This window comes from Triturus cristatus, chromosome 1_1 (genome assembly GCF_964204655.1).
Source record: "Triturus cristatus chromosome 1_1, aTriCri1.1, whole genome shotgun sequence".
Lineage (NCBI taxonomy): Eukaryota > Metazoa > Chordata > Amphibia > Caudata > Salamandridae > Triturus > Triturus cristatus.
Genome location: NC_140579.1, coordinates 820,134,795 through 820,162,534, shown reverse-complemented (window position 1 = coordinate 820,162,534; position 27,740 = coordinate 820,134,795). Strand labels below are relative to the sequence as shown.

The 27,740-nt window shown below is 50.9% G+C and overlaps 1 protein-coding gene across 4 annotated transcripts in view; it reads left to right on the top strand.

The window, feature by feature from the left end:
* The window catches only part of LOC146871121 (26S proteasome non-ATPase regulatory subunit 11), a 922,247-nt gene that overhangs the window by 183,323 nt on the left and 711,184 nt on the right, over positions 1-27,740 (top strand). For all 4 annotated transcript variants that reach the window (XR_014980477.1, XM_085650288.1, XM_085650291.1 and 1 more), the window contains exon 5: positions 2,722-2,779. Coding sequence is in view for 3 of the 4 variants with exons in the window: in XM_085650288.1 (XP_085506414.1) it covers positions 2,722-2,779 (58 nt within the window). In the remaining variant the exon portion in view is untranslated. The remainder of the gene's footprint in view (positions 1-2,721; positions 2,780-27,740) is intronic.

Sequence of the window (27,740 nt, the reverse complement as noted above, 5' to 3'; positions counted from 1 at the left end):
GTGGTGGACCACCAAAAACCTTTCCAAAGGGCGACCGTTCCTAGAGCCGGTTCCTCAAATAGTTCTAACTGCGGACGCATCGCTCTCTGGCTGGGGAGCTCACCTACTACATCACACCATGCAGGGCTGGTGGACACAACTAAAGTTACTCCACATCAACCATCTGGAGTTACTGGCCATATTCCTAGCCCTAAAAGCCTTTCAAACACATGTCTCGGGCAAGGCTGTCTTAGTCCGCAGACATGACAGCCTTGTACTACATCCAAAAAGAGGGCAGCACACACTCTCTCTGCTGCTCTCTCAGCTAGCACAGAGCATATGGAGGTGGGCCATAACTCCCAAAAAAAATTCTCGTAGCCCAACATGTCCAAGGAGTCCGAAACACCATTGCAGATCTGTTGAGCCATCAAACACAACAGATCCACGAGTGGGAACTTCATCCACAAATTCTTCAACCATTCTTTCAAATGTGGAGCCAACCACACATAGACCTCTTTGCCACACACACACGCCAAATGCCCAAGCTTCACCGCCAGATATCCACACCCATTGTCCAAAGGCAATGCGATATGGATGAACTGGTCAGGCAGATTTGCGTACGCTTTTCCGCCTCTCCCACTCATTCCATTAGTGGTGCGCAAACTGCAGCAACATTCCCGAACTCTCATCCTAGTTGCTCCGACTTGGGCCAGACAACCGTGGTACACCACATTGCTGGAACTCTCCGTAGTTCCGCACCAAATGTTACACCTCTCTCCACGCCTCTTAACCCAGAACCATGGAGAGATCAGCCACCCGGACCCAGCTCAGCTCAACCTTGCGATCTGGCTCCTGAAATCCTAGAATGTGGTTACCTTAATCTTCCCCCTGACTGTATGAACGTCATTAAAGAAGCTAGACGACCTACCACTAGAGCTTGCTACGCAGCCAAGTGGAAACGTTTCGTGACCTATTGTCACAACAATGTCAATCCCTTAGATGTGTCTATCAAACACATCATAGGCTACTTACTAAACCTACAAAGATGCAACCTAGCCTACACGTCTATTAGACTACACCTTGCTGCCATAGCAGCGTATCTACAAAATAGACAGAATCGATCACTCTTCAGAGTACCTGCCATAAAAGCCTTCATGGAAGGCCTTCGGAGAATAATTCCCCCCAGAGTGCCACCCTCACCTGTGTGGAACCTAAACATCGTTCTCTCGAGACTAATGGGGCCTCCATTTGACCCTCTACATAAATGTGAGCTTCAATTTTTAACATGGAAAACTGCTTTCCTTGTAGCCATTACTTCGCTCAGAAGGGTCAGTGAGATACAAGCACTCACCATTCAAGAAGCCTTTCTGCAAATGCATCATAATAAGGTTGTTTTCCGCACTAATCCAAAATTCCTTCCTAAAGTCATTTCTCCCCGTATTCTTCTCGTAGACACAAACCATTGCAGAAAGAGCTCTACACACCCTAGATGTCAAAAGAGCTTTACTCTACTACATCGAGAGAACACAACCTTTTCGTAAGACCAAACAACTATTTGTGTCTTTCTCAGCACCACACAAGGGCAACCCCATCTCCATATCTGGGATAGCTAGGTGGATTGTAAAATGCATTCAGATTTGCTACCACAAAGCATAACGAACGCTATTCGTTCCCCCTAAAGCCCATTCTACACGAAAGATAGGGGCTTCCATGGCATTTTTAGGGAACATCCCATTAGATGATATCTGCAAAGCAGCTACATGGTCAACACCGCACTCTTTCACTAAACACTATTGTGTAGATGTGCAAACTAAACAAGCTAGTGTGGGTCAGGCTGTCCTCAAAACATTGTTTCAAACCACTGCAACTGGTACTGGTGGTCGCCGCTAGGAGCGAGTACTGCTATAAAATCTATGGACAGTGTGTAATCTGCAGCTCATATGCCTCAAACGGAATATGCTACTTACCAGTATGCATCTGTTCTTGGCATGTAGAGCTGCAGATCCACACACGCCCACCCACCTCCCCGGCTACCTTTATCTGTTCCAGTATTATCTTATTTAGATACAGCATACATGGGCATCTTTTCTGTTTCTCACAAAACTCCATCATTTCCCTGCTGGCGAAAAACAACCTGAAGATGGAGCCAATGCCCATGCCCACTATCATCCAAAGGAGGAGTCCCCTATCTTGTGACTTACAAAGCCTTTTCCAAGACGAAAACCAGTGCAAACATCTGGGCCCAACACCATATGGCGATCTATGCTTAGTTTGTGGATCTGCAGCTCTACATGCCAAGAACAGATGCATACGGCTAAGTAGCATTTTCCTAACTTTACTTTTTTCTTTCCCTCCCTAGCCCTGATTTTTTTGCTTTTCTGCCTAGGCTTTAAGATCCCTGTTTCCCCCCCCCCCCCCCCCTCCCAACACCCACCCACACACACTTGCCTTTGCTGTTACCAGCTTATTTGACATTTCCTAGTTAGGTTTATAAATGCTGTTTCAGTTGGTCTGACCGTACACATAAAACTGATGTGGGCTTAGTTCTGTACAGTTGAAATTCTCTCAATGTATGTAATACTCTCAAAAGCACGTGCATATTTCTAATTACAATATTTTCCAGAAAATGTTTATTACAGGCAAAATTATTTTGCTACAATCTATTGAGTTGGTTGTGTGTTTTTCTTCTAAGGGCTGGGCTGAGAACCTCAATGCTTAGTCAATTATGTCTTAATCTTGCAGGCACGGCTTGTATCTTTATACTTCGACACAAAGCGATATCAGGAGGCATTGCACCTTGGTGAGTCTGCATGTAATTTGAAAGTTGGAATATGCAGTCTTTGAGTCATAGGTCATATAAGTGTGCAATTCTGTCCAGTGCTTTTCATCCTTTGCATGGTATTGCTCTTTATTGGCTGTGCGCTGTATTTGCTTCTGGTTTGGGGTGTTCTTGTTCCATTAATCCACTAGAGGCTGGGGAGAAAAGCAGCTGCTAAATCGATAACAGAATTTGCACTTTGATTCATAACTTTTTTTCCTGCACTCCAGTACTAGCTATGACTGTGTGACTGTGTGCTCCTATATCCATGTAGTGACTGTTAGTGTTTCATGGTGGCTTCACTGATCTCCTGCTGTTATAATAAAATGACACTATATCAGCTCTACTGATTAAGTGACAGATAAGGGCGCTTGAGAACCACACCACAAGATTGCCACCTAGTGGGGAGGGTTTGCTGATTGGTTTGTTAATCCAGCAATAATCTTGCCATCCTGCAGTCGCCACTGGGCAGGGATGCTCCCTGAGGTGTGTCAATCCGAGGAAACCAGTTGTTTCTCCTGAAAACTGATGACCCATGGAAATCTGCCCGCGGCCTACGAGGTGACGGCCATGTGAAATGGCCTAGGATAGCTGCGGCTGGCTGGGGGAGGGGGGGGGGGTGCCCCCGGGGGACAGATGGTGGCTGGCGAGCCAGTGAGGGAATACACGGCTAAACGGGGGACTGCCATGTTCACCTAAAGGAAATGTATTTGGAGCTCCATTGAGACCCCGCATTTCTGACACGAAGGGTGCTACACAGTGCTGAGGCTGCTGCAGTGGGCCAGGGAGGAGCGAACCGAGGTTGGAAAGTACTCGCCATGTAAGGGCACCTAGCTCGCTGGGCAGCAGCATTATTGAAGAATGTTTTGAGCCTGCCCAGGCCTCTAAGTTAATCACTGGCATAGCTGTGGAGGTTGGGTGAGAATGAGAGACAGATAGGGCAGGGCATTCCACATGTGAAGGCATTCCCTTCTGGGCCCGATGGCCCTGATGCACTGTGAGGCCGGGCCGTTTGCGCTGTTTATTTGGCGGTCACTCTCCGCCAGTTTTGCATTGCTACACGTCCCACAAACCAACAGGCCCTCCGTGTTTATCATCTGCCAGCCTGGGCCCACGAGGCTGGGGACTGTTCTGACTATGCACCTCCTGGATGACTACCCTGGGTACTGCTGCAGCACCAGGGGTGTAGACCCCCCATTGCTGTGCTTGTTAAAGGGCTTTTACTGAAGGGCCTTGGTCTGCTCAATGCCCCCAAGCTCTCTGGGTGTGGCAGGAACTGGTGCCTCTGCGACAGAAGGCAAATTCCTCAGCCCTGACATGTGGGCACCTCTGACTACCGCCCTGTGCCTGCTGCGCGCTCTCCCACCCGGAAATCTTTACCTTGGGCTCCCTTGCTTTGCACCCAGACAATAGCATTGCATTTAGGTTCATTTGCTTGGTGCACCTTGCCCACTTGGTGGTGTGTCAGCCATCAGGAAGCATGATCGCAGCCAGCCCAAGATCACCTTTAAGAAAGACGCCCTCCTGGTGGGCGTACATGGAGGTGGGGGAGGTTCAGCAGTGAACAACTGCTATGTATGGAAAAGTTCCTGGAAGTCAGCAAGGCAAAGAATGAAGATTTAGAGGCCCGCTCCCAAAGGGATAATAGAGTCCTGGGCCTGCCTGAGTTTACCGCCATGGGGAAAATGTAACACTGTTGAGGAGATGCTTAAGTCCCTATTTAATAAAGAGCTGACAGGCCACGTCTTCATGGAGCATGCTCACTGCTTGTTAGGCCATAGACCCCCACTGAGGGCTCTGACGTACCCTATCATTGCCCACCTCCTGCAGTACAGAGTAGGAACACAAAGCTGCGACTATTTAGGGTCTCTTCGGAGCACCATTATCAGGGAAATATGTTCGGTCTACCCTGACTTTAGGCTGGCAGTGAAAAATCCGCGTCAAGACTTCCTGCTGGCCAATAAACTGCTCTTTAAGGTGAACTTGACATATGCACTTATGTAACCAGCCAAGCTGAAAGTAGCTGCCCATGGGAAGACCCACCTGTTCACCCATCCTAAAATGGTCCTGAATTTCAGTCGGAAGCAGGTAAATAAAATCACCGACTGTGTCAATAGCAAATCACCCTGGAGGTCGACTTAACAGCAATGACAGCGTTGACTAGCCGGTGCTACCCTATGATACTCTGTCCATTTCTTTGTTGCATAGCACACGTCTCCTGGATACTCCTCCAATTTGAGACTTGCCTCCTGAGCCTTTGGCTTCCTGACGGGACCTGCTGTGGTCCGTCTGACTTGGCCTGCACCATGGACCGCGGATCACCATCCTCCCAATTCGAAGCTGCATTGTACTTTACTTTCGGAGTTGCTGGGGCTGAACATGACCCTTTGTGTGAGGTCGCCTGCACCTTCGGATGTAGGCAGCCTGCCACACGGCACTGTGGCCGCACTGGCAGGCTGGACAAGTTCACTTCTCTAGCCTGCCACACTGCACTGTGGCCGCACTGGCGGGCTGGACAAGTTCACTTCTCGGAGTATTGTGGCCACCCATCCTCCACCGCGATGGGAGTCCCGCCTGACTCCTGAGATGCCTCTAGGGGAGGATTCCGCTTGGTTATATACATTACCCCTTCTTGGTCTTGCATTGTTTGTTTGGCATCACAGGGTATTTAGGTTTCTTCAACAAAGTTGTGGTGTTTAAGGGGGTGGGTTGGGATGTAGCTATGTTAGCATTGTCTTTGTACAGTTCTCCACATACACTTGAGGCGCTGCATCCGTGATTGCTACTACTGTCCCATACTGTCCTTAAGTGCGAGCCGGTTGATATAAGCCCCTTCCTTGCCTGCGGGCACCTGGTGCTGTGCAGTATCCATGGCTAACATCACCTTAATTTTGTGGAATATATTTGGGGGTGGGTGACCAGTGCAAGTTTAGGCAGCTATTTGCGTACTTTCAGTGGCATAATATAGATCTTGCAAGAGCTACACCTAGCTGAGCAGTCCTGTATTAGGCTGCTTAAGGGAGCACATGTGGCTATGTATTCTGCTCATGCCTGGGGGTGGCAGTAGTACTTAGGAAAGGGCTGCGCTAGTGCATACTTGCGGTAAGGCTCACATAGGGCAGCTACCTAATTTTTCATGCTATATTAGAGGGCAAGGCAATCACCTTGGTATGTGTGTACAGCCCAAACGTGATAGCCCAGATTTCTTCCTATCTTGATGCCATCGGGCGCTTGGACTAGGCTGTTCCATAATATGGGGTGGGTATTTTAATGTGCTAGTGTATCCTGACAAGTCCCGATTGGAACGGCGTTCTCATCCATGCATGACTGCGCAGCTACGCACCATAATGTTGAATCACAAACTGGTTAATATCTGGAGGGTGCGACACCCTGTGGGGCCTACTGGGCACCTGCATCAGAACGTCCTATAATTCCTGGTTGCGAATTGACTCTCTGGCTCATAGGGCAGAACATCTGCCTAGCATAGTCTCTGACCAGGCCCTGATGGTGCTGAGGCTATGCATGGCTGAGGCCACCGCCCAGGCCTTCTCATGGAGACTTCCTTTTAACACTTTGGGAGATCAGGTGTTCTGCTTTGAAGTCAGACGCCATTGTGGAGTACTTCACGCATAATACACACTTGGTGCAATCTCCGGGTGTGCTCTAGGAAGCCTTTAAAGCTAATATCCCCGGGTTCTACATGTTCAAGTAGATGGGGTGCTGCACGCTATTAGAGCACCTCTTGCACATCTTGAATGCGAGGTGTACTGCACTCATGTTATACTTCATTCTCACCCGCTTATGGGAAAACAATCTTACAATCGAGTCGATATCTATGCGCATTATCATCAAGTAGAGAAGTCACTCAATCTCTCGGAAGACTTCTTCAAAGAAAAACAGCTTGCGCAGATCTGGATACAACACTAGATGGCAGTATGCCAAGCATGTGAATGTACAGCACTACATGCCATGAATAGATGCATATAGTATAAGTAACATAATCCCGCCCAATTACTGGCTTCTTCTCATATACATCAAATACCTACATTGACTTTATTGTACACCCCTTCAGCTACACTATGGGCCTCCGCAAGGACAGGGGTGTGCACTGTGGGGTGAGGAAGTTGGATTCCTACATCTGGCTTGGCAGGTCCCGCGCATCGCTGAGTACTGGGATCGAGTAGGAGGTAATTGCGGAAATCGTACTCTATGCAATACTGCGATTGCCAATAGTAGGCCTACTTGGCTATGTGGAGAATATCACTACTGCTGTCCTCCAACTCGCTGCAGTATTGCTGCTCTTGGTGAAGAGGCGGCTCGCAGTGCCTTTAGGTCGTACTGCTGTGCCCATTGTCAGAAGCTGGCTGGTAATTGTTTGTTTTGCCTGGAGCTGCTCGAGGACTTTTGGGTCCTTATGTCAGCAGACCAATGGATATATGGACTCCATTTACACAGTACATGGCAACTGGGTAGGAGGGTGTGAAATACTTACGACATGATATAGAGATAACTTGACTGACTCAGACTAAGCTCAGCAGTCCATTGTTGATATTCTTTGCCTGAAACTGGCCTCATTGACTGACTGATGCTGCATCCATCTTGTGGATTGCTTGAAAATTCCACTTTTTGTATAGGGTAAACTTATCACCCCTAAGATTCTCCAAGCTCGTGGGGGCTGTCGTGGAGATTAAGTGAGCTATTGCCCAGAGTCTCATGATGCTGAGCTGTTGCCTGTGCCGGGGATCGAACCATGAGTCCATCGCTCCGGAGTCGGCCGCTGCACCACACCTCTCCCTGGGACTCAGTTTTTCTTACGGCGTGTGTAGGAAGCGGACTCTGTATAGTAGACCAAAACAAGTTACACTGTGTAGAGTTCAGGCAACCCTTATCGATTTACAGACGCAAACATTATAACAGTAAAAGCTCTCTTTTGTGGTAGTGTGGGCTGAGAAGTTGGCCTGATGTATGATGTCACTAGTTCTAGTGTACACCTTATATCAGTCCAAATACCCTTATGGTGATTGGTTGTAAAGTCAACCTTATAGACCAGCTATCCTAGTGGTAGCATGGACAAGAGCAGTCTTAGGCTAAACTCTGAATGGCATGTGAAGCCAGCTGTGATACCATATATAATCCCTTGAATACCAAATGAAAGGACACCACAACAGATATATATATAAAATAAAGTGTATTTATTCTAGTCAAACCCTCAGCACTCTTTATGAGATTAGAGGTAAGTACAACACAGTCTTATTTAAGCATACATTAAGTCACACAGGTAAGTAATACAGTTAGGCCCTAGGGGCCACGCAAACCATATACTAAGTAAGTGGTATAAGGACCACTGTCACGGAAATAGAATAGGCCTAGGCCTAGGGAATCGCTGGGGCTACACTACACTAGCGTTAGTTAGGAAGTGGGAGGCCCACGGGATTCGTGTGCAGAGTGGAAACACTCACGCGTAATGCGTAAAAGTCAATAGCAATAGTACAGTTTAGAAAACGGTAGATTTAGGACACTTCCGGAGTAGCTAGGAAGTTGAGACTTGAAAACTAGACACTAGGATAGTCACTATCCTGATGAGCACCGGAGTACCCAAGTTACCTAGCCCACAGGCTGCGGGTGCATAGGGGTGAAGATGCGTCGGTTTTCGTCGTCTACTCCTATGGATGCCTGAAGAAAGATGCTGACAGGCAGTCAGTGAAGAGTGTCCGGTGGATCCCAAGGCTGGGATCAAGAAGAGAGGAAACCTGCAAGCAGAAGGGACAGAGTCAAGGTCACTAGCCAGTGACCACGTGGAACCAGGAAGGAACCAGGCGATGTCGTGAAGATTGCAGGTGAAGGTGAAGCTTGTCGCGGCAGCCAGGAGGACCAGGAAGCGTCGAGGACGACCAGGAGGCGAGCTGTCCCACGAAGGCTCTTGCTGTCGGCGGCGTCGAAGTTGGACTAGGACTCACCAAGCCTTGGCAAGCTGAACCCACGAAGAACGGAGGACTTGCTTCTGGTGCAGACCAGGAAGGTCTGGGGTGCTTCTTCTTTGCAGAGAAGCGGGAGCCAGTCTGGAGGAGCCAAACCAGCGCAGAAGATTTCAGGGTGCGTCGTCACAAAGGCCACTAGCCAGCGGGCAAGCAACCGGACAGACGCGGCAAGCAGGAAAATGCAGAAGGGCCCCACGCAGGACTCGTAGAGTGTGGGGGGCTGATCTTCGGTGCAGATGGTGCTTGGGGTTGGGGCTTCTCAATCCCCGGTGCACAACTTCGAGGGTGCCTCAGAAGCTGCGCTTTAAGTTACTAGCCACTTTTCCCAGGTAGCCGGTCCCACGTCGCTCGTCGCCTCCACGGATCTCAGCTTTGCTGTGGATGTTGATCAGGGTCGGAGAAGTCTGTAAGTCAAGGCTCTGGTCGGGCTCTGCAGTCGGTTCCTCGTAGAACGTGGGCAAAGCAAAGGGTAGTCTCTTGATGGTGCCTGTTTGCACAGGGTAGCCACTCCTTGGCTACAAGGGAGATTCTTCAGTCTTCTTCTTTCGTCGAATGTCGAAGGTCCAGAGTTTCTGTTCAAGTTGCAGGTTCAGGATAATCCAAAGTCTTGAGGCCCAACTCCCACTCTTATACTAATCTGGGGGGCTGGGATACCTGCTAGGTCACGCCTTATGGGTGGGACCTGGGAGGGGGTGGTTACACCCACTTCCCTTTGTCCAGTTTTGCGCCAGAGCTGGGGCTGGAGTGCCCCAGCGCCGGTTTGAACTGGACTATGCAAGGAACACCTTGTGTGCCCCAGGCATGTCTCATTCCTTTCAGCCCACCCTGCCCCAATACACTAAAGGCTGTCTGGGGAGGTGCTAGCACCTCCCCAAGCAGGAAACCTATTGTCCAGGCCTCCCTGGCTGGGATCACTCCCAGCTGCAGGAGGTCAGACTTGTGTCGTGGCAGCAGCATCCATTTTGTGATGCTGAGGCTTTGGTCAGAGGCTAACAGTGAAGTATGATTTTAACATGTCTTTCCCTCTAGAAGGGGGGAATAATATCCTCATGTCCAGAAATGGCATGGGGGTATTATTCCACAGTGTTAGACACCTTACACGACATGTTTCGATAAAGCCAAACCATAGTTACCATAACCGTCTAAGATTATAAGGCACTTTAAGAGTATATGGTAGGCTATATCATAGAACAGCTATAAGGACTTGGTTCCGAAAGCTGCAGACAGGCTCAGCTCATGCTAGAGCACCATCTCACATGTTACCAAGCACTCTGCCTCCAGGATTGTTAAGGCCTGCCATAGGAGTGACTGATAGGTACACATGTGTCTATATATAAGGGTAGATATAGGCATACTATATCTAAGCAAGGGGTGATTACACGACCTTGCCCCAGCTGAGTGATCAGCCAGTTGTGTCTGATTGGAAGGCCAGACCAGGGGTGGCATAATGCATGCTGCAGCCCCTGGGAGGCCTAGGGTACACCTATGCCCTGGGTACCTAGGGTACACTGTACAGGGTCCAATAAGGTGATCCTTACCAATTGGGAATGTACCTAGGGTACATGGAGTCCATTTTAAAGAGAGAGCAGACAGCCTGAGACCCTGAATGGCAGGATCTCAGGCCAACTAAGTCGAAAAACCAGCTAGACACAAGGCAAAAAGTTGGGGGTAACCATAGTCAGATATCCACCTTCCTACATGGGCAAGCAGTTCAGGCTTGTCAGAGGGTAGTGCTAAGCATTTTTTGTGCTCTCAGACAATAAATGAGACACACGGAAGAATAAATCCTAGACCAATTTAGAACAAAAAGTAATTTTTATATATATTTTGAACCAAGAACTTCGTTTTCAAGTAAGTTCTTTTTTAAATATCAACAATTACAGGTAAGTAAAATGTTCACTTAAATGCGTCTCTAAGCGGCAATGCTTTCCAATGGGGGGGAAAAAAGGCATATGGTGCATATAGTTTAACTGTCAGTTCCTGGGGTGTTTGGGGGGGGGGGGGGCGGGGTTCCTTCGCGACGTAGCATCGTACGGTGCCAGGGTCCAAAGTACCCCCAGCAGTTACTCGTTATCTGCCCAGGGACGTCCGGGTGCAGATGTGCTGGTCGGGTTGATAGCTTTGTATGCTACGCCGGTGGAAAGAAGGGGAGCCTCTTAAACATTCTGCAGAGGTGGACTTGGGTACAAGCTCGGAAGCTTCCAACAGGGGGCTCAGGCCACAAATTTCCTGTGAGCAAGAAGGCACAGTCGATTCTTGGGTACCCGGGCTGGGGCACTTGAGTGGATGAGTTGGCTGGATAAAGGCCCTTGCAGTTGTTGGTCTCGCCGGTTGAAGGTGCAGAAATCAGGTTTGCTAGGCCACTCTGGAGGTGGCTCTCTGCAGTGCTGACGTCCCTCTATCTCAGTCAGTTGTGGGAGTCAGGATTGGACTCTCGCTGGCTTTGTTTGCTAAACGGGGCCCAGTAACCCAGGTATTGGTGCTGTGCTGTTCCTGGTGTCCTCTCACTCGGTTAGCGGGTGGGGGGGGGGGCGCGAACTGACCTTCAGGAGCACAGGTACCTCTACCCCGGCGGTTGCTGTGTTGCGTTGGCCGGGCAGCGGCAACACTGAACCAGATTCTGCTTTGATGTCTTCAGACCATAGGGGAGTAGCTTTTCTACTCTAAGGGAGATTGCTGGCAATTTGTGAAGGGCTGGCAGTCTACCGGGGTTCTTGGTAGTTGCTCAGCTGCAGGACGAGTCACGATTATCAGACTGGTGCAGGCAGGGTTTGGTGCCAAACGTCCACAGCAGTCTTCAGTTCTTGTTTTCTTGCGGCTCTTTGTCCTCCTCTTCTGGATCTGTTGAATCTAAGTTCCTGGTGTTAGGGGTGTCACCAAAATACTCCATTTAGGGGTGCTAATGGGAGTGATGGGTAATAACCAATGGACTACTTACCTTTAGAGCATCTACAGCCCCTATATGAACACTTCCTGTGGGAAGTGGGCATAACCCTGACCCAGTGAGTCTAATTCCACCAAAAACCAAGATGGTGGAATTTTAGTTTTCGTGTTCATATCAGGCAGCCCATCTTAGGGGTGCAACTAGCCTGCTAGAGAACACGCATCCTGACTAGCTAATTTTCCCGTCTCTCCGGTGCAGGGGGTGGCATTTCTCCTGTCTGGGTAAAGCCTGGGTCGCATATCAAAGGCGACAGAGGCCTTTGAAGCCTCCTGCCTTAAAAATGCTGATAACGTAGCCATCCTGCTTGGAGGAGCAGACATTGTTTCTGCCCTCAGAGCACGGGCTCTCACCTGCAGGGGGTTGGAAACCTGTCTGTGGTGGAAGGCTGGTCGACACCAGTCAGCCAGTTCACTAGAGATAGGTAGGTTTTCTGGGGCACCTCTAAGATGCCCTCTGAGTGCATGTATTAACTTCCACACTGGAATCGGTGTGGGTTTTATAATGTGAGATGCCTGATACCAAATATCTGGAGTTTCAATGAAGCAAACATGTAGTTGGGGGAAAATGTAATCCCCAGTGCCCAGTACATATACTCAAATGGCGGCGGCGGAGGTCGACGTGGCGGCGGCGGCGGAGGTCGACGTGGCGGCGGCGGAGGTCGACGTGGCGGCGGCGGTCGACGACGCGGCGGCGGTCGACGACGTCGTCGCGGCGGAGGGGGAGCCCTGACGCCAGAAGTAAGAGGAACGGAGTCGCCGGGATCGGTGTACTCCGTGGTGTATACACCTCCGCCTCCTCCGCCTCTGCCAACACCGCCTCCGTCACCGACTCCTCCTCCATCACCACCACCGCCTCCACCACTGCCGCCGGTGTCACCGCCCCCACCGCCGCCTATACCACCTCGCACACCGTTGGGGCCACCTGCGGTTCCGCCACCCTGCCCAGGTATCCGACTCCACCGCAGGGGACGCCAAGGCCGCGACACCCACAGTTGCCGGGCCCGGCTAGACCGGCGGACAGGCCAAAGCCGAGGAGGTCGCGCTCCCGCTCCTTCAGGAGGAGAAGGTCGCGGAGTCGTGGACGGTCTTCGTCGTCGACATCGGGACAACGCCATAGGAGGCACAGGTCCAGGTCGCGCACAAGGTCCTCGGCCAGGGATTTCTCACCAACGCTGTCGGACTCACCGGGGACTAGGGTGTCTCCGGTGGATGATCTGGTCTCCTTCCAGGAGGTGCTGCTGCGGGGGGCAGCCAAGTTGGGCATCACGGTGACAGTACCGACACCCACGACGTCCGTGATATTCGAGACTACACAAAAAACACCTGTCTCGCCCCCTGCTACCTCTAGTGCCGGGACTGGTGGAACCCGCGTTGGAGTTGTTCCTCACCCCCGCGGTGACGAAATCCGCTCCCTCACGGCTCATGAAAAAGTATCGGGCCCCGGACTCAGACCCTGCTTTTTTACGGATGGACCCGAAGCCGGACTCTGTCATCGTGACGGCAGCGAGGAAACAGCATGCGACTGCACCTTCATCGACGGTCCCGCCTGACAAGGAAAGCCGCTGGCTGGACTCGGCGGGCAGGAAGGTGTGTGGGACCGCGTCTACCACCATGAAGGCGGCAAGTGCGGGGGTGCTGTTGGGACGTTACGACCGGGCCCTGTGGGAGTCCCTCCAACAGTATGCGGACCTGCTGCCCCGGGACAGAAAGGAGGACTTCCTGGAAACGGTGCGAGAGGGCATGCTGGTTTCGAACCAGGTCATCAGTGGGGCAGCGGATGTCTCCTTGTTGGCGGCGCTCTCCTACTGTCATGGTGTCCATCAAAGGCGTCACTCTTGGTTGCGCCGGACGTCGCTCAAGCCAGAGGCTCAGCACAGAGTAGCCAATCTGCCCTTCTCGGGGGAAACCCTGTTTGGAAAACATGCGGATGATGAGATGGCCCGCATGAAGGCGGAGGCGTAGACCCTGACTGCTGTCGGGTTGGAGAAGGCCGAGAAGAAGCGCCCGTTCCAGAGGCGGTTCGGGTCTACGGGCAGAGGGCGTGGGCAGGGTTCGGGACAGCAGCAGCACCAACAGCAGCAGTTCCGGAAGCCCTTCCAGAAACGCCAGAGGGGTAGAGGAGGCCAGCAGGCTGCTACCACTACCAAGGGCCCGGCCGGGTCTCGGCCCTGAGCGACTACTTCCCCCGCAACCGTTACCCACTCCATTGGGGGGAAGCATTCAATTTTTTCCGGCAGAGTGGAGAAAAATTACTCGGGACAAGTGGGTGCTGAATATTGTTTGCAATGGATACAGTCTTCGGTTTATCAGCCCGCCTCCAGCGATTCCGCCGGTAAGCTCTCAATTTCAGCTGCGAGAGCTCAAAGCGGAGGCAGACATCTTGTTGAGAAAAACGGCGGTAGAAGAGGTACCTCTGTCTCAAAGGGGAAGAGGTCTGTACTCTCGGTTCTTCCTCGTTCGCAAGAAGGACAAGAACGAGTTCAGGCCCATTCTGGATTTGCGACAGGCAAACAAATGGATTCGCAGAGAGAAGTTTTGCATGCTATCGTTGCATCAGATTTACCCTCAGCTGCACCGGGGAGACTGGCTCTGTGCCATAGATCTACAGGATGCGTACTTCCATGTGCCCATTGCTCGGAAGCACAGGAAGTTCCTGCGATTCCAAGTCTGCGCCAATCACTATCAATACACAGTACTACCGTTCGGGCTGAAGTACGCGCCCAGGACCTTCTCGAAGTGCATGGCAGTGGTGGCGGCGCACCTGCGGAGGAACAAGGTGTTTGTCTACCCGTACCTGGACGACTGGCTGATCAAGGCCTCATCCTTCTCGGAAGCAGAGGAACACTTCCGGTGGACGTGCGTTCTTTTGCGCAAATTGGGGTTACACTTCAACATGTCCAATTCGGTTCCGACTCCGGTCCAGTGCATTCAGTACCTGGGAGCCTCCATCGATACGCGGTCAGCAAGCGTGTCTCCTTCGGAGGAGAGACGGTTATCACTCCTTCGGAAGGCCCAGGAACTCAGGATTGCGCCATCGATGACAGTGAGGAAGATGTCTTCTCTGCTGGGATCGATGGCCTCATGTATCTTCCTCACGCCTCATGCACGGCTGCACATGAGACCACTGCAGGAGTGCTTGGAGGATCAGTGGGATCACAGGACAGGTTCTTGGGACGACAAGATACGGCTGTCTCTACATGCTCTTCAGTCTCTGAAGTGGTGGTGCTCGGCGGAGAACCTCCTCAATGGGGTTCCCTTCCACAAGGATATTCCCAAGTACAGTGTCGTGATGGATGCGTCTCTCCAAGGCTGAGGAGCGCATTCCGGGGAATTGCAGATTCAGGGAAAGTGGTCCCCGTTGGAATCGACGTACCACATAAATTTCCTGGAACTAAGAGCTGTCTTCCTGGCGCTGAAGGCCTTCCTTCCGTCCTTCCAGACCAACTCACTGCTGATACAGACGGACAATACAACCACTATGTATTACCTCAACAAGCAGGGGGGGTCGAGATCGCGCACTCTGTCGCAGGAGGCGCAGGCGATCTGGCACTGGCTTCTGGCCCGAGGACTGACTATTACGGCCACGCATCTGCCAGGGGTACAGAATGCTCAGGCAGAAGCACTGAGCAGGCTGATTCAGGAAAACCACGAATGGGTCATACACGACGAAGTACTACGAGAAGTCTTCGCAAGGTGGGGGACTCCAGACGTAGATCTGTTCGCCACCGCCGAAAACAGCAAATGCCGAGACTTCGCATCCAGGTACTACCAGCGGGGGACGCTGGGGAATGCGTTATGGATCGTTTGGTCGAACAGCTTTCTGTACGCTTTTCCACCCATTCCCCTGATTCCGGCAGTGCTCATCAAGCTGTCCCAGTCCAGGGCGCGGATGATCCTGATCGCCCCGGAATGGCCCAGACAGTGGTGGTTCACAGACCTACTTCAACGGTCTCTCCTTCCTCACATACGGTTGCCGTGCAGGCCGGACCTTCTCACGAAGTTCGGGGGGCGGATGGTGCACCCCAACCTCTCGTCTTTGAGTTTGGCGGCATGGCTCCTGAAATAGTGCAATATGGCCATCTGAATCTACCAGAAGATTGTATGGACATACTGAAGGAGTCTAAACGGCCTTCCACTAGGACGTCCTATGCCTATAAGTGGAAGAGGTTCTGTATCTGGTGTAAGTCCAAGAACTTTGATCCTACGACATGTAAGGAAGATGTCATCCTTCCGTACCTTTTGCATTTGGCGCAGTCTGGCCTTAATTTCCATTCCATTAAGGTTCATCTGGCTGCTTTGACTGCTTACAGGAAATGCCCTTCACAGACTTCCTTTTTTCAGATCCCTGTGGTCAAGGATTTTTTGGAAGGCTTGAAGAAAGTGTTTCCTCCTGTCAGACTTCCCTCGACTTCCCTCGCCTTCCTGGGACTTGAATGTGGTGCTGTCTAGACTGATGAAGGAGCCTTTTGAACCCATTCACAAGGCTTCATTGCAGCACCTATCCTGGAAGGCGGCGTTCCTAGTGGCCATTGTGAGAAGTTGGCCTGATGTATGATGTCACTAGTTCTAGTGTACACCTTATATCAGTCTAAATACCCTTATGGTGATTGGTTGTAAAGTCAACCTTATAGACCAGCTATCCTAGTGGTAGCATGGACAAGAGCAGTCTTAGGCTAAACTCTGAATGGCATGTGAAGCCAGCTGTGATACCATATATAATCCCTTGAATACCAAATGAAAGGACACCACAACAGATATATATATATAAAATAAAGTGTATTTATTCTAAGCAAACCCTCAGCACTCTTTATGAGATTAGAGGTAAGTACAACACAGTCTTATTTAAGCATACATTAAGTCACACAGGTAAGTAATACAGTTAGGCCCTAGGGGCCACGCAAACCATATACTAAGTAAGTGGTATAAGAACCACTGTCACGGAAATAGAATAGGCCTAGGCCTAGGGAATCGCTGGGGCTACACTACACTAGCGTTAGTTAGGAAGTGGGAGGCCCACGGGATTCGTGTGCAGAGTGGAAACACTCACGCGTAATGCGTAAAAGTCAATAGCAATAGTACAGTTTAGAAAACGGTAGATTTAGGACACTTCCGGAGTAGCTAGGAAGTTGAGACTTGAAAACTAGACACTAGGATAGTCACTATCCTGATGAGCACCGGAGTACCCAAGTTACCTAGCCCACAGGCTGCGGGTGCATAGGGGTGAAGATGCGTCGTTTTCGTCGTCGACTCCTATGGATGCCTGAAGAAAGATGCTGACAGGCAGTCAGTGAAGAGTGTCCGGTGGATCCCAAGGCTGGGATCAAGAAGAGAAGAAACCTGCAAGCAGAAGGGACAGAGTCAAGGTCACTAGCCAGTGACCACGTGGAACCAGGAAGGAACCAGGCGATGTCGTGAAGATTGCAGGTGAAGGTGAAGCTTGTCGCTGCAGCCAGGAGCACCAGGAAGCGTCGAGGACGACCAGGACCAGGAGGCGAGCTGTCCCACGAAGGCTCTTGCTGTCGGCGGCGTCGAAGTTGGACTAGGACTCACCAAGCCTTGGCAAGCGGAACCCACGAAGAACGAAGGACTTGCTTCTGGTGCAGACCAGGAAGGTCTGGGGTGCTTCTTCTTTGCAGAGAAGCGGGAGCCAGTCTGGAGGAGCCAAACCAGCGCAGAAGATTTCAGGGTGCGTCGTCACAAAGGCCACTAGCCAGCGGGCAAGCAACCGGACAGACGCGGCAAGCAGGAAAATGCTGAAGGGCCCCACGCAGGACTCGTGGAGTGTGGGGGGCTGATCTTCGGTGCAGATGGTGCTTGGGGTTGGGGCTTCTCAATCCCGGTGCACAACTTCGAGGGTACCTCAGAAGCTGCGCTTTAAGTTACTAGCCACTTTTCCCAGGTAGCCGGTCCCACGTCGCTCGTCGCCTCCACGGATCTCAGCTCTGCTGTAGATGTGGATCAGGGTCGGAGAAGTCTGGAAGTCAAGGCTCTGGTCGGGCTCTGCAGTCGGTTCCTCGTAGAACGTGGGCAAAGCAAAGGGTAGTCTCTTGATGGTGCCTGTTTGCACAGGGTAGCCACTCCTTGGCTACAAGGGAGATTCTTCAGTCTTTTTCTTTCGTCGAATGTCGAAGGTCCAGAGTTTCTGTTCAGTTTTGCAGGTTCAGGATAATCTAAAGTCTTGAGGCCCAACTCCCACTCTTATACTAATCTGGGGGGCTGGGATACCTGCTAGGTCACGCCTTATGGGTGGGACCTGGGAGGGGGTGGTTACACCCACTTCCCTTTGTCCAGTTTCGCGCCAGAGCTGGGGCTGGAGTGCCCCAGCGCCGGTTTGAACTGGACTATGCAAGGAACACCTTGTGTGCCCCAGGCATGTCTCATTCCTTTCAGCCCACCCTGCCCCAATACACTAAAGGCTGTCTGGGGAGGTGCTAGCACCTCCCCAAGCAGGAAACCTATTGTCCAGGCCTCCCTGGCTGGGATCACTCCCAGCTTCAGGAGGTCAGACTTGTGTCGTGGCAGCAGCATCCATTTTGTGATGCTGAGGCTTTGGTCAGAGGCTAACAGTTGAAGTATGATTTTAACATGTCTTTCCCTCTAGAAGGGGGGAATAATATTCTCATGTCCAGAAATGGCATGGGGGTATTATTCCACAGTGTTAGACACCTTACACGACATGTTTCGATAAAGCCAAACCATAGTTACCATAACAGTCTAAGATTATAAGGCACTTTAAGAGTATATGGTAGGCTATATCATAGAACAGCTGTAAGGACAAGGTTCCGAAAGCTGCAGACAGGCTCAGCTCATGCTAGAGCACCATCTCACATGTTACCAAGCACTCTGCCTCCAGGATTGTCAAGGCCTGCCATAGGAGTGACTGATAGGTACACATGTGTCTATATGTAAGTTAGGTATAGGAATACTACACCTAAGCAAGGGGTGATTACACGACCTTGCCCCAGCTGAGTGATCAGCCAGTTGTGTCAAAATGGAAGGCCAGGCCAGGGGTGGCATAATACATGCTGCAGCCCCTGGTAGGCCTAGGGTACACCTATGCCCTGGGTACCTAGGGTACACTGTACAGGGGCCAATAAGGTGATCCTATCCAAATGGGTTATGCACCTAAAGTACATAGTATTAATTTAGAGAGAGAACAGCAGGGCTGTGGGTCTGATTAGCAGGCCCACAGCCACATCTAAGTCGAAAACCAGTAAAGCAAATGCAAAACGTGGGGGTGAACATAGAAAGCAGACCCTACTCTCCTACAGCCATTACATCTCCATTCCCTGGATGTTCGGAGGGTGTTGAAATTTTATCTGGATAAGACCAAGGATATTCGTAGGTCAGACCAATTGTTTGTTAATTATGGATCAGTCAGGACCGGTCTCGCGACCTCTAAGCAGTCCATCTCTCGGTGGATTGTGTCCTGCATACAATTGTGTTATCAAAAGGCTAATAAGACCTTAGGGGGTAAACCTAAGGCTCATTCCACCAGGGGCAAAGCTGCCACGACTGCTTTGCTGCGTAATGTTCCAATTGCGGAAATCTGCAAGGCGGCCACTTGGAAGTCGGTCCATACCTTTGCTGCGCATTACTGTCTGGACAAGGATGCCAGGGCAGATGCTCAGGTTGGGCAGGCTTCGCTGCGAAATTTGTTCGCACAGTAGTGGTATTGTCTTGTGTGTTCTCCACCGCCATTGTTGTGTGGGGATGGGCTTGCCATTCTATTCACTAGATTATGACTATACACAGAGATCCCCTATACACCATATATATTGTTATAACTTTCCATATGGGATAACTCTCCCCTTATCCCAAAGATCTCCCACCCTTGAGATTCCTATTGGATCCCATTTTTGGAATCCTTTGCAACTAATCAGTCTGCTCAATTTCTCGTTCTCCCAGAGCAGGGTGGACTGCGTCCTTCTGTTATGCCATCCCAGCTTCTTGTGTACTGTTTCATAGGTGGATTGTTTGTGCTGTGGGTCCTGTGAGATTTGTAATATTTGCTTTGGTGTAATAATGCTTGCAGGGTTCCTCCTTTGCCCACGGTGTCGATCCATTCTGAATGCCGGGTCCATCCGAGGGGAGTGTGCCCAGTGGTTAAGGACTGAGTTGCGAGGCCCAATAATATGCATGGAATGTGTGGGAGTTTGATTCCACCATCATACCACCCTCTAGTTAGTTTGTTAATGGTTTTGCGGGGCGGTTTCCCATTGCAAAGCAGGTTTTGCACTTTGGTCTTTATTGCTTTGAAGTATGTCTGTGGGACGCAGAATGGTGTGTTCTGGTGGGCGTATAAGAATCTAGGTAGTGCCATCATTTTGAAGAGTGCTGCGCGCCCTAGTAACGTTAATGGGAGTGATTGCCAATGTTTGACAACACTTCGTAGACGTCTCAGGGGTTCCTGAAGGTTCCTGTTCGTAAATTCCTCTGGGTTTGCTGTTATGAAGCCATCCTCCACCAGTCTCACTTCGCACCCTCTGGGCATCTTTGGGGGTGGATTGATAAATTGGAATAAATCAATTCTATATGTACTTATCATGTATCCCGAATAATTCCCAAAGTTCGCGAAAATATAAATTATTCTAACAAATAATGATACCCGATGCTCTGTCTAATGAAGTCCCGTATAAGGGGATCCTTCCTCACCCATGCCGCGAGAGGTTCTAATACTAAAGCGAAAAGGATTAGGGACAGGGGGCATGCCTGTTGAGTCCCTCGCCCCAGAGGAAATGTTGCTGACAGTCTAGCGTTTACCACTACTTGTGCTAGTGGCTTTGTGTACAACAGCTGGACCCAGGACCTGAATTTGGGGCCAAGCCCCATATGTTCTAGGACTGCGAAAAGAAATGACCATTCGATCGTGTCAAAAGCCATGCGGGCGTCTAAGGAGAGGATGGCTTCTTCCTCCCGGATAGTATCTTTTTACACCCCAGTACCCCATGAAGACGCCGTAAATTAAGTGCATGAAGCCAGATTGGTCTGGGTGTACAAGCTTGGTGAGCTATTGAGTCAGTCTGTTCGGGAGTGTTTTTGCCAGAATTTTAGCTTCTGCATTAAGCAGTGAGATAGGTCGGTATGATGTACATTCGTCCTCTGGCTTGCCTGTTTTTTGGATTGTGACAATTGTTGCCAGACCTTGGTCCCCGGGGAGCTCCCTGGCCCCCAAGCTGGCCTGGTACATAGCTATCAGGTGTGGTGTTAATTTTGTTGCTGCCATTTTAAACAGCTTGATTGGAATGCCGTGGGGTCCAGCGGCCTTTCCTGACTGCATACTACCTCTAGCTGCTGTTTGTTCTTCTGTGACATCACTCTACAGCTGTATTCTCTCTTCAGTGAGTGTGGCAGTGCGAATGTCTGAAAGGAATTCCGCAGCCTCATTTACTATTGCTGTGGCTACTTGGGTATACATTTTTTCATAATGTTGTACGAATGCTTCTACAATGTGTTGCGGGTCTTTGACTAGATCCCCCATGTTTGTCTGGAGCCCAGTCACCCATCTGTCCGCTCGCTCCCGTCTATCTAACCAAGCAAGCAGTTTACCTGCTTTATCTCCTACTTCATAAATCTTGTATAGAGTGGTTGCCTGTCTAGTCCTGGCCTACTCCCACATACGTTCCTTGTATTCCTGCTTTTTGGTGTTTAGTTGATGTGTTGGCGTTGGATAAATGAATGAATGAAGCAACATTTATTGAGTGCATGGCTACCCTGGGCATCCCAGCACTAAGACAGTAGCAGAGAGGGACAGCACAGTTAAGGAAAGAGCCAGGTCTTCAATGATTTCCGGAAGGCTAAATGGCTAGTTTCCCTCTGTAGGCAGAGGGTAAGAGTATTCCACAGCTTAGCAGCGTTGTAGGCGAATAGGCGGCTGCCACTTCTGGCCCTCTTAATCCTGGGAACAGCCGCCAGATGTAAATCGTCAGAGCGCAGCTGTCTTTTGGCACATAAGGCTGGACCATGGAGTGGTTGATCGTGGGGCCATTCCCGGTTAGCTTCGTATGGGCAATGCACATGGCTTTAAAGCTAACTCTCTCCCGAACAGGAAGCCAGTGGAGCGACTTCAAGGCGGGCTTCGCGGATTGCCGGTTCGAGAACCCCATTAACAACCTTGCAGCGCAGTTTTGCACCGCTTGGAGCTTTGTGAGGGTCGAATCCGGAGCTTCGAGGTAAAGGGCATTCCCGGAGTATAGGCGGGAAAGAATAAGTGCCTGTACCATAAGCCTTCATGCCCGAAGAAGGAGCAATTTGCGGAGCATCCTTAGGATGCCGAAACAGGAAACCGCAACCTTCCGTGCTTGGACCATGAAGCTGAGATCCTGGTCCAGCCAGAAGCCTAGACTCTTCATCTGGGTCTTAGGGACAGGTACGGGCCCATACAGTCTGGCCAAAGAGCGTCTACCCTGAAGATGGATGGGTTGCCAAAGAGCATCAACTCGGTCCTGTCACCATTTGGCTTTAGGTAGGATTGATGCATTCATTTGACTACCTCTTCTAGGCAGGAACAAAAGCTGATGGAGGCCTTGTCAGTGTGGTGTAGTGCTGCGACCAGTTGGGTGTCGTCAGCGTAAGTCACTATATGAACTTCAAATGGGACCACAATCTCTGCAAGAGTCGTCGTATAGACATGAAAAAGAGATTGACTCCAGGACGACCCCTGCGGGACTCCACATTGGAGAGGCAGAGTTTTTGAGGAGACGTCGCCCTCAAAGACCTGGAAGGATCTCTCGTCCAGGAATGATTGCAACCATGTTAACGCTAACCCCAGTCACCCCCAAAGCTCTGAGTTGATGGATCAGAATCTGGTTGTTGATCGTGTCAAAGGCAGCGCTAAGGTCCAAGAGGATAATTGCTGTTGACCCTCCAGCGTCGTGAATCTTTTTATATTCTTCGACAACTGCCAACAACGCCGTGTCAGTTCCTTGACGCGCGCGGAAGCCCGTTTGAGAAGGATGAAGGAGATTGTGGGACTCAAATGTCGAGAGTTATGAGTTGACATATTTCTCCGCTAATTCACTGATCCCTGGGAGGAGAGATGGGACGAAGGTTACCCAGTAGATCCGGATCAAGGCTAGGGTTTTTCAGGAGAGGCTTTACCATCGCTCTTTTCCAGAGGGGTGGGACCACTCCTGAGGGGAGAGAGGCATTGATAAGGTCAGGAATGACCGGGGAGATTTTTCGGACACTTGACACAATATTTTGGGTGGAGCTGGGTCTGTAGGCGACCCGCTGTTCACAAATGCCGAGATGGTATGCAGGGAATCAGTCCATCAAGGGGAGAGCCTCAAGGAGGTGGTCTCTTTTGTGTACATCCTTATCCTCTGAATGGAAATTGTTTAGACTGTCCACCGGGGAGAATGATGCATAGATTGTTTGGATCTTATTATGAAAATAGTTTGCAAGCTCATTACAGCGTTGGGTAGTGGTATCCGATTAACTGGGGGTCATGGGGCTTTGAGTAATGTTTTCGCTATGCGAAAGATTTTGAGGGGGGAGTTAGCTGCCCGGGAGATTCTTTCATCAGAATATGTGGCCTGGGCAAGTTTGATTTCGGCTTTGTATGTTCTTATGGCTTCCCTATATTCCCTTTTTAGGTCTTGCTAGCGAACGCAGCGCATGCGCTGCTTCGCCTTGCGAGACTCTATTGTCGGTTTGTTGCTGAAGGGAGACAATCCATGTGCGCGCACGGACAGGCGGTGTGCATGCGCATGGCGTCTCCTCTTTCGGCGTTTCAGGACAGGAGATGGCGCACGCTCCTCCTTTCGCTTTTGCTTGTATCTCAACTTGCAGCCAGGGTAGATGCATTTCCAAGCGGTGCTCAAACCTGTGTGATGGGTAAGCTTCCACAGGAGCTGCACAAGCTGCAGACTTACCCTTGCACCGACATCGGCACCAAAACTCCGGGCAAGAAGCAGAACGTGCCCAGCGAGCCAGAGTCCGAGCAATACGCACAGTACAGCAACCTCCTGTGCGAGTGAGCTCATGAAACATTTTGTGAACAGTAGTCCGATTCTAAATGAAATCTGCTTTGAATAACACAACAGTTTCATTTTGAAACCAACATCTGACTGCGCCTAGCTTCTGCAACGAAGAAAAAAGAGCACAAGTTTCATCGAAGGAAAATTAAAGAAGACTACAGACAAGAAGAACATGGAGCCGGGACGACGAAGAAGGAGGAGAACCTCGATCTTCGATGTCCAACGGAGAATGCACACTCAGGGACACTGAGCGCAGGAATGGACAAAACACCTTTTAAATTCTGCCGTAACTGCCACCACAAATACGCGCAGAAGGACCAACATCCGGTCTGCAACCTTTGCCTGCCAGTCGACCACGAGAGCAAAGACTGCAACGCCTGCTCTGCCTTCACACCGAAGACACCCGGGGTGAGAGAGAGGCAGAGGAGAGCCAACTACAACATGGAAGGCAAGGGTAAGGCCCCGTCTCTGTACGACCTGGGCCTCTCCACAGACAACGAAGATAACGTCGCCGAGGGACCTGATTACTTCACGGCTGCAGAGACCGATAAGACGTCTGACAAGGTAGGAGAGACGTCGAGCACAAAAACCTCGAAAGGGTCCCGAAAAACAGAGACTGACTCAAAAAACCAGAGTCTAAGTCCTCGAAAGGAACACCGGCGCTGAAAAGTTTGACTGCGAGTGGATCCAAGGACGAAAGGCCCAGCGGATCCTTCGAGAAGGACTCCCAGGTGCCGAAGGCTGACGAAAAACAAAGTTCGGCGAAACAGGTCCACGAGGTTGGGTGTTCGACGAAGGACAAGGTCGCGTCGACGCAAGCTCCGTCGAAAAGGCGAGCGCTCGATGCCGAACATGCCTCCGAAATGGAGAAGAAAAAGAGAAGGCTTGAGGCAGAGATGGAGAGCATCCTTCAAAGGAAGAAGGAGTTAGACGAGAAGATGAAGAAATTCACAATCCCAACGAAACCACTGACTGTTATCGTCTAGGTCGAAGAGCAGGACGAGTTTGATGCCGAAGAGCAGTCGAAAACTCCCGAAGAAGAGGAAGATGATCTCTACTATGAGGGAGAAGAAGAGGAGGAAAAGCAATCTAACTACGGCTCGGCGCCGTCGACGACGCAAGACCTGGAATGGCAGGACCTCGACGCCGAAAATCCAGAAGAGCCCGTGGAGACTTATCCTTCGAGACCTTCGCTGCCAGATGATATTGGGGCTTACAACATGGTCGTAAAGAGCGTGGCTGCAGCTTTTGGCGTGAAACTAGAGGAGGAAAAACTGAAAGCGGACTTTTTACTCGAGACACTGCTCCCCATCCGAACTAGGAGCCAGTTCCTCCCCATGCTTCAGAGTGTCATGAACCAGGGGAAGGAGGCGTCCGAGGACCCTGCAACATGCAGATCCATCACACCCAGAACAGAGAAAAAATATAAACACTCCTCCCAGGACCCTCCATACATCAAGGGATCTGTCACAGCAGACTCCATTATCGCATCTACAGCCAGAAAAGGGCCAATGTTCCGGCAACCTCTGGACTACCTCCTGACAAGGAGAGCAGAAGGATGGACCTCACTGGCAGAAAAATAGAGAGAAACGCGGCAATGCACTGGCGCATGGCGAACTCAAATGCACTGCTGAACAGGCACCAGTACCAACATTGGGACGAAATGGGGGACCTAATCAAGCATCTCCCCGAGCAATACCAACCAAGAGCTTCGCATCTAGTGGAAGAGGGGAAGAATATAGCAAATTCATGCCTTAAAATAGTGTTGGACGGGGCAGAGACATCAAGCAGACTGATGGCAATAGGAATCACTGAAAGGAGACAGGCCTGGCTCAGAATTTCAGGATTCAAGCAAGAGGTACAGAACAACATCCTGAACACCCCTTTCCACGGAGAAACGCTGTTCGGGGCACCAGTCGATGAGAAACTCACCCAACTCAAAGAGAATGAGACATCGAGGTCCATGGGGGCCCTGCAATTCAGAGGGATGAGATGTACCCCAACACGGAGACCTTACAGAAGGGGAGGAAACCAGCCGGGAACGTCACATCAAACATTCCAGCAAGGCGAGGGTCACGGGCAATGGGGGCAGCAGAAACAGAACTGGCAGTACCAGCCTCTGGGCCAGTCCTTTTGCAGTAGGGGAAACGGACGAGGCCAAAGAAGAGGGGGAGACCAACCTGCCTCAAAGTGACTTCGCACGGGGGAGAGTGCTCACCCACAACACCCCTCCAAGGGTAGAGCACAAAGGAACCAACAAAAGAGGGTTACACGAACCAAACGCCCACGAGCATGCAACACCGGTGGGCGGCAGACTCAGATTTTTCCTCCAAGAATGGAGAAAAATAACAGACAAATGGATACTCAACATCATACAGTACGGATACTGCATAGAGTTGGAAAGGAGACCTCCAAACAAAAAACCAAAGAGAAGGGAACACTCAGGACAAGAGCTAGCACAACTCGTAGAGGAAGCACTACAGCTACTCCAAAAGGAGGCCATAGAACCAGTACCATTCAAAGAACGGAACAAGGGTGTGTACACAAACTACTTCCTGGTACCAAAGGTGGACGAAACACTAAGACCCATCCTGGATCTACGATTCCTAAACAAGTACGTAAGGACGCAAAAATTCAAAATGACATCCCTACAAGAACTACTCCCACAAATGAGAGACGGAGACTTCATGTCCACCGTGGATCTCAAAGATGCCTACCTGCACATCCGAATGAACAGGCAGCACAAAAATCTGTTAAGATTCACCATCAACAAGGATCACTACCAATTCACAACCTTGGCATTCGGTATAAAGTCCGCACCAAGGGTTTTCACCAAATGCCTTGCAGCAGTAGCAGCGTACCTGCGGAGGGAAGGGATTCACGTGTATCCTTACCTCGACGACTGGCTAATAAAGGCAAGTTCACTCGAAAAATGCGAGGAACACGCACAGCGTGTCACGAGAACACTAACAAAGCTGGGGTTCCCAATACACTGGGGGAAATCATCAATGGAACCAGAACAAGTGAAGATCTTCCTGGGGGCGCAAATCAACACCGTAAAGAGAACGGTGATGCCCAGCGAGAAAAGGACACTAGCCCTGCTGAAGGAGACGCGCCTCTACCAGAAGGGGCGAGCTCTGACAGTGAGAACAGCGAGCAAGATCATGGGGATGATGGCGTCATGCATTCACCTAGTTCCCAATGTATGCCTACACATGAGACCATTCCAGGAATGGCTGCAACAGCAATGGTCAAAAGCAAACGGAAGTTGGGAGGATCTAGTGGTTGTAACGAATGCAGTGCAAGAAGAGATAGCATGGTGGAACAGGGAGAACATAACAATAGGGAAGCCCTGAACACCACCAAGCCCAACAGTGACCATCACCACAGACGCATCCCAGATAGGATGGGGAGCACATATGAACAAGCTCAGATTGAGGGGTCTGTGGACTCCAGCAGATGCGGTCAGACACATCAACTATCTGGAATCAATCAATCAAGCAAGCATTTGTATAGCGCGCTACTCACCCGGAGGGTCTCAAGGCACTTGGGGGAGGGGGGTCCGCTACTGCTCGAACAGCCAGGTCTTGAATTGCTTCCTGAAGGAGAGGTGGTCTTGGGTCAGGCGGAGGTGGATGGGGAGGGAGTTCCACGTCTTGGCAGCCAGGTAGGAGAAGGATCTTCCTCCTTTTGTAGCTCTTCGGATGCGGGGGACGGCGGCGAGGGCGTGGCTGGTTGATCGAAGCTGGCGGGTGGGAGTGTAGAAGGTCACGCGGTCGTTTAGGTATCTTGGGCCTTGGTTGTGGAGAGCTTTGTGTGCGTGGGTGAGGAGTCGGAACGTGATTCTCTTGCTGACGGGGAGCCAGTGCAGGTTTCTCAGGTGTACGGAGATGTGGCTGTGTCGGGGAATGTCCAGGATGAGGCGTGCTGAGGCGTTCTGGATGCGCTGGAGTCGTTTCTGGAGTTTGGCTGTGGTTCCGGCGTAGAGGGAGTTGCCGTAGTCCAGTCGGCTGGTGACGAGGGCCTGGGTGACCGTCTTCC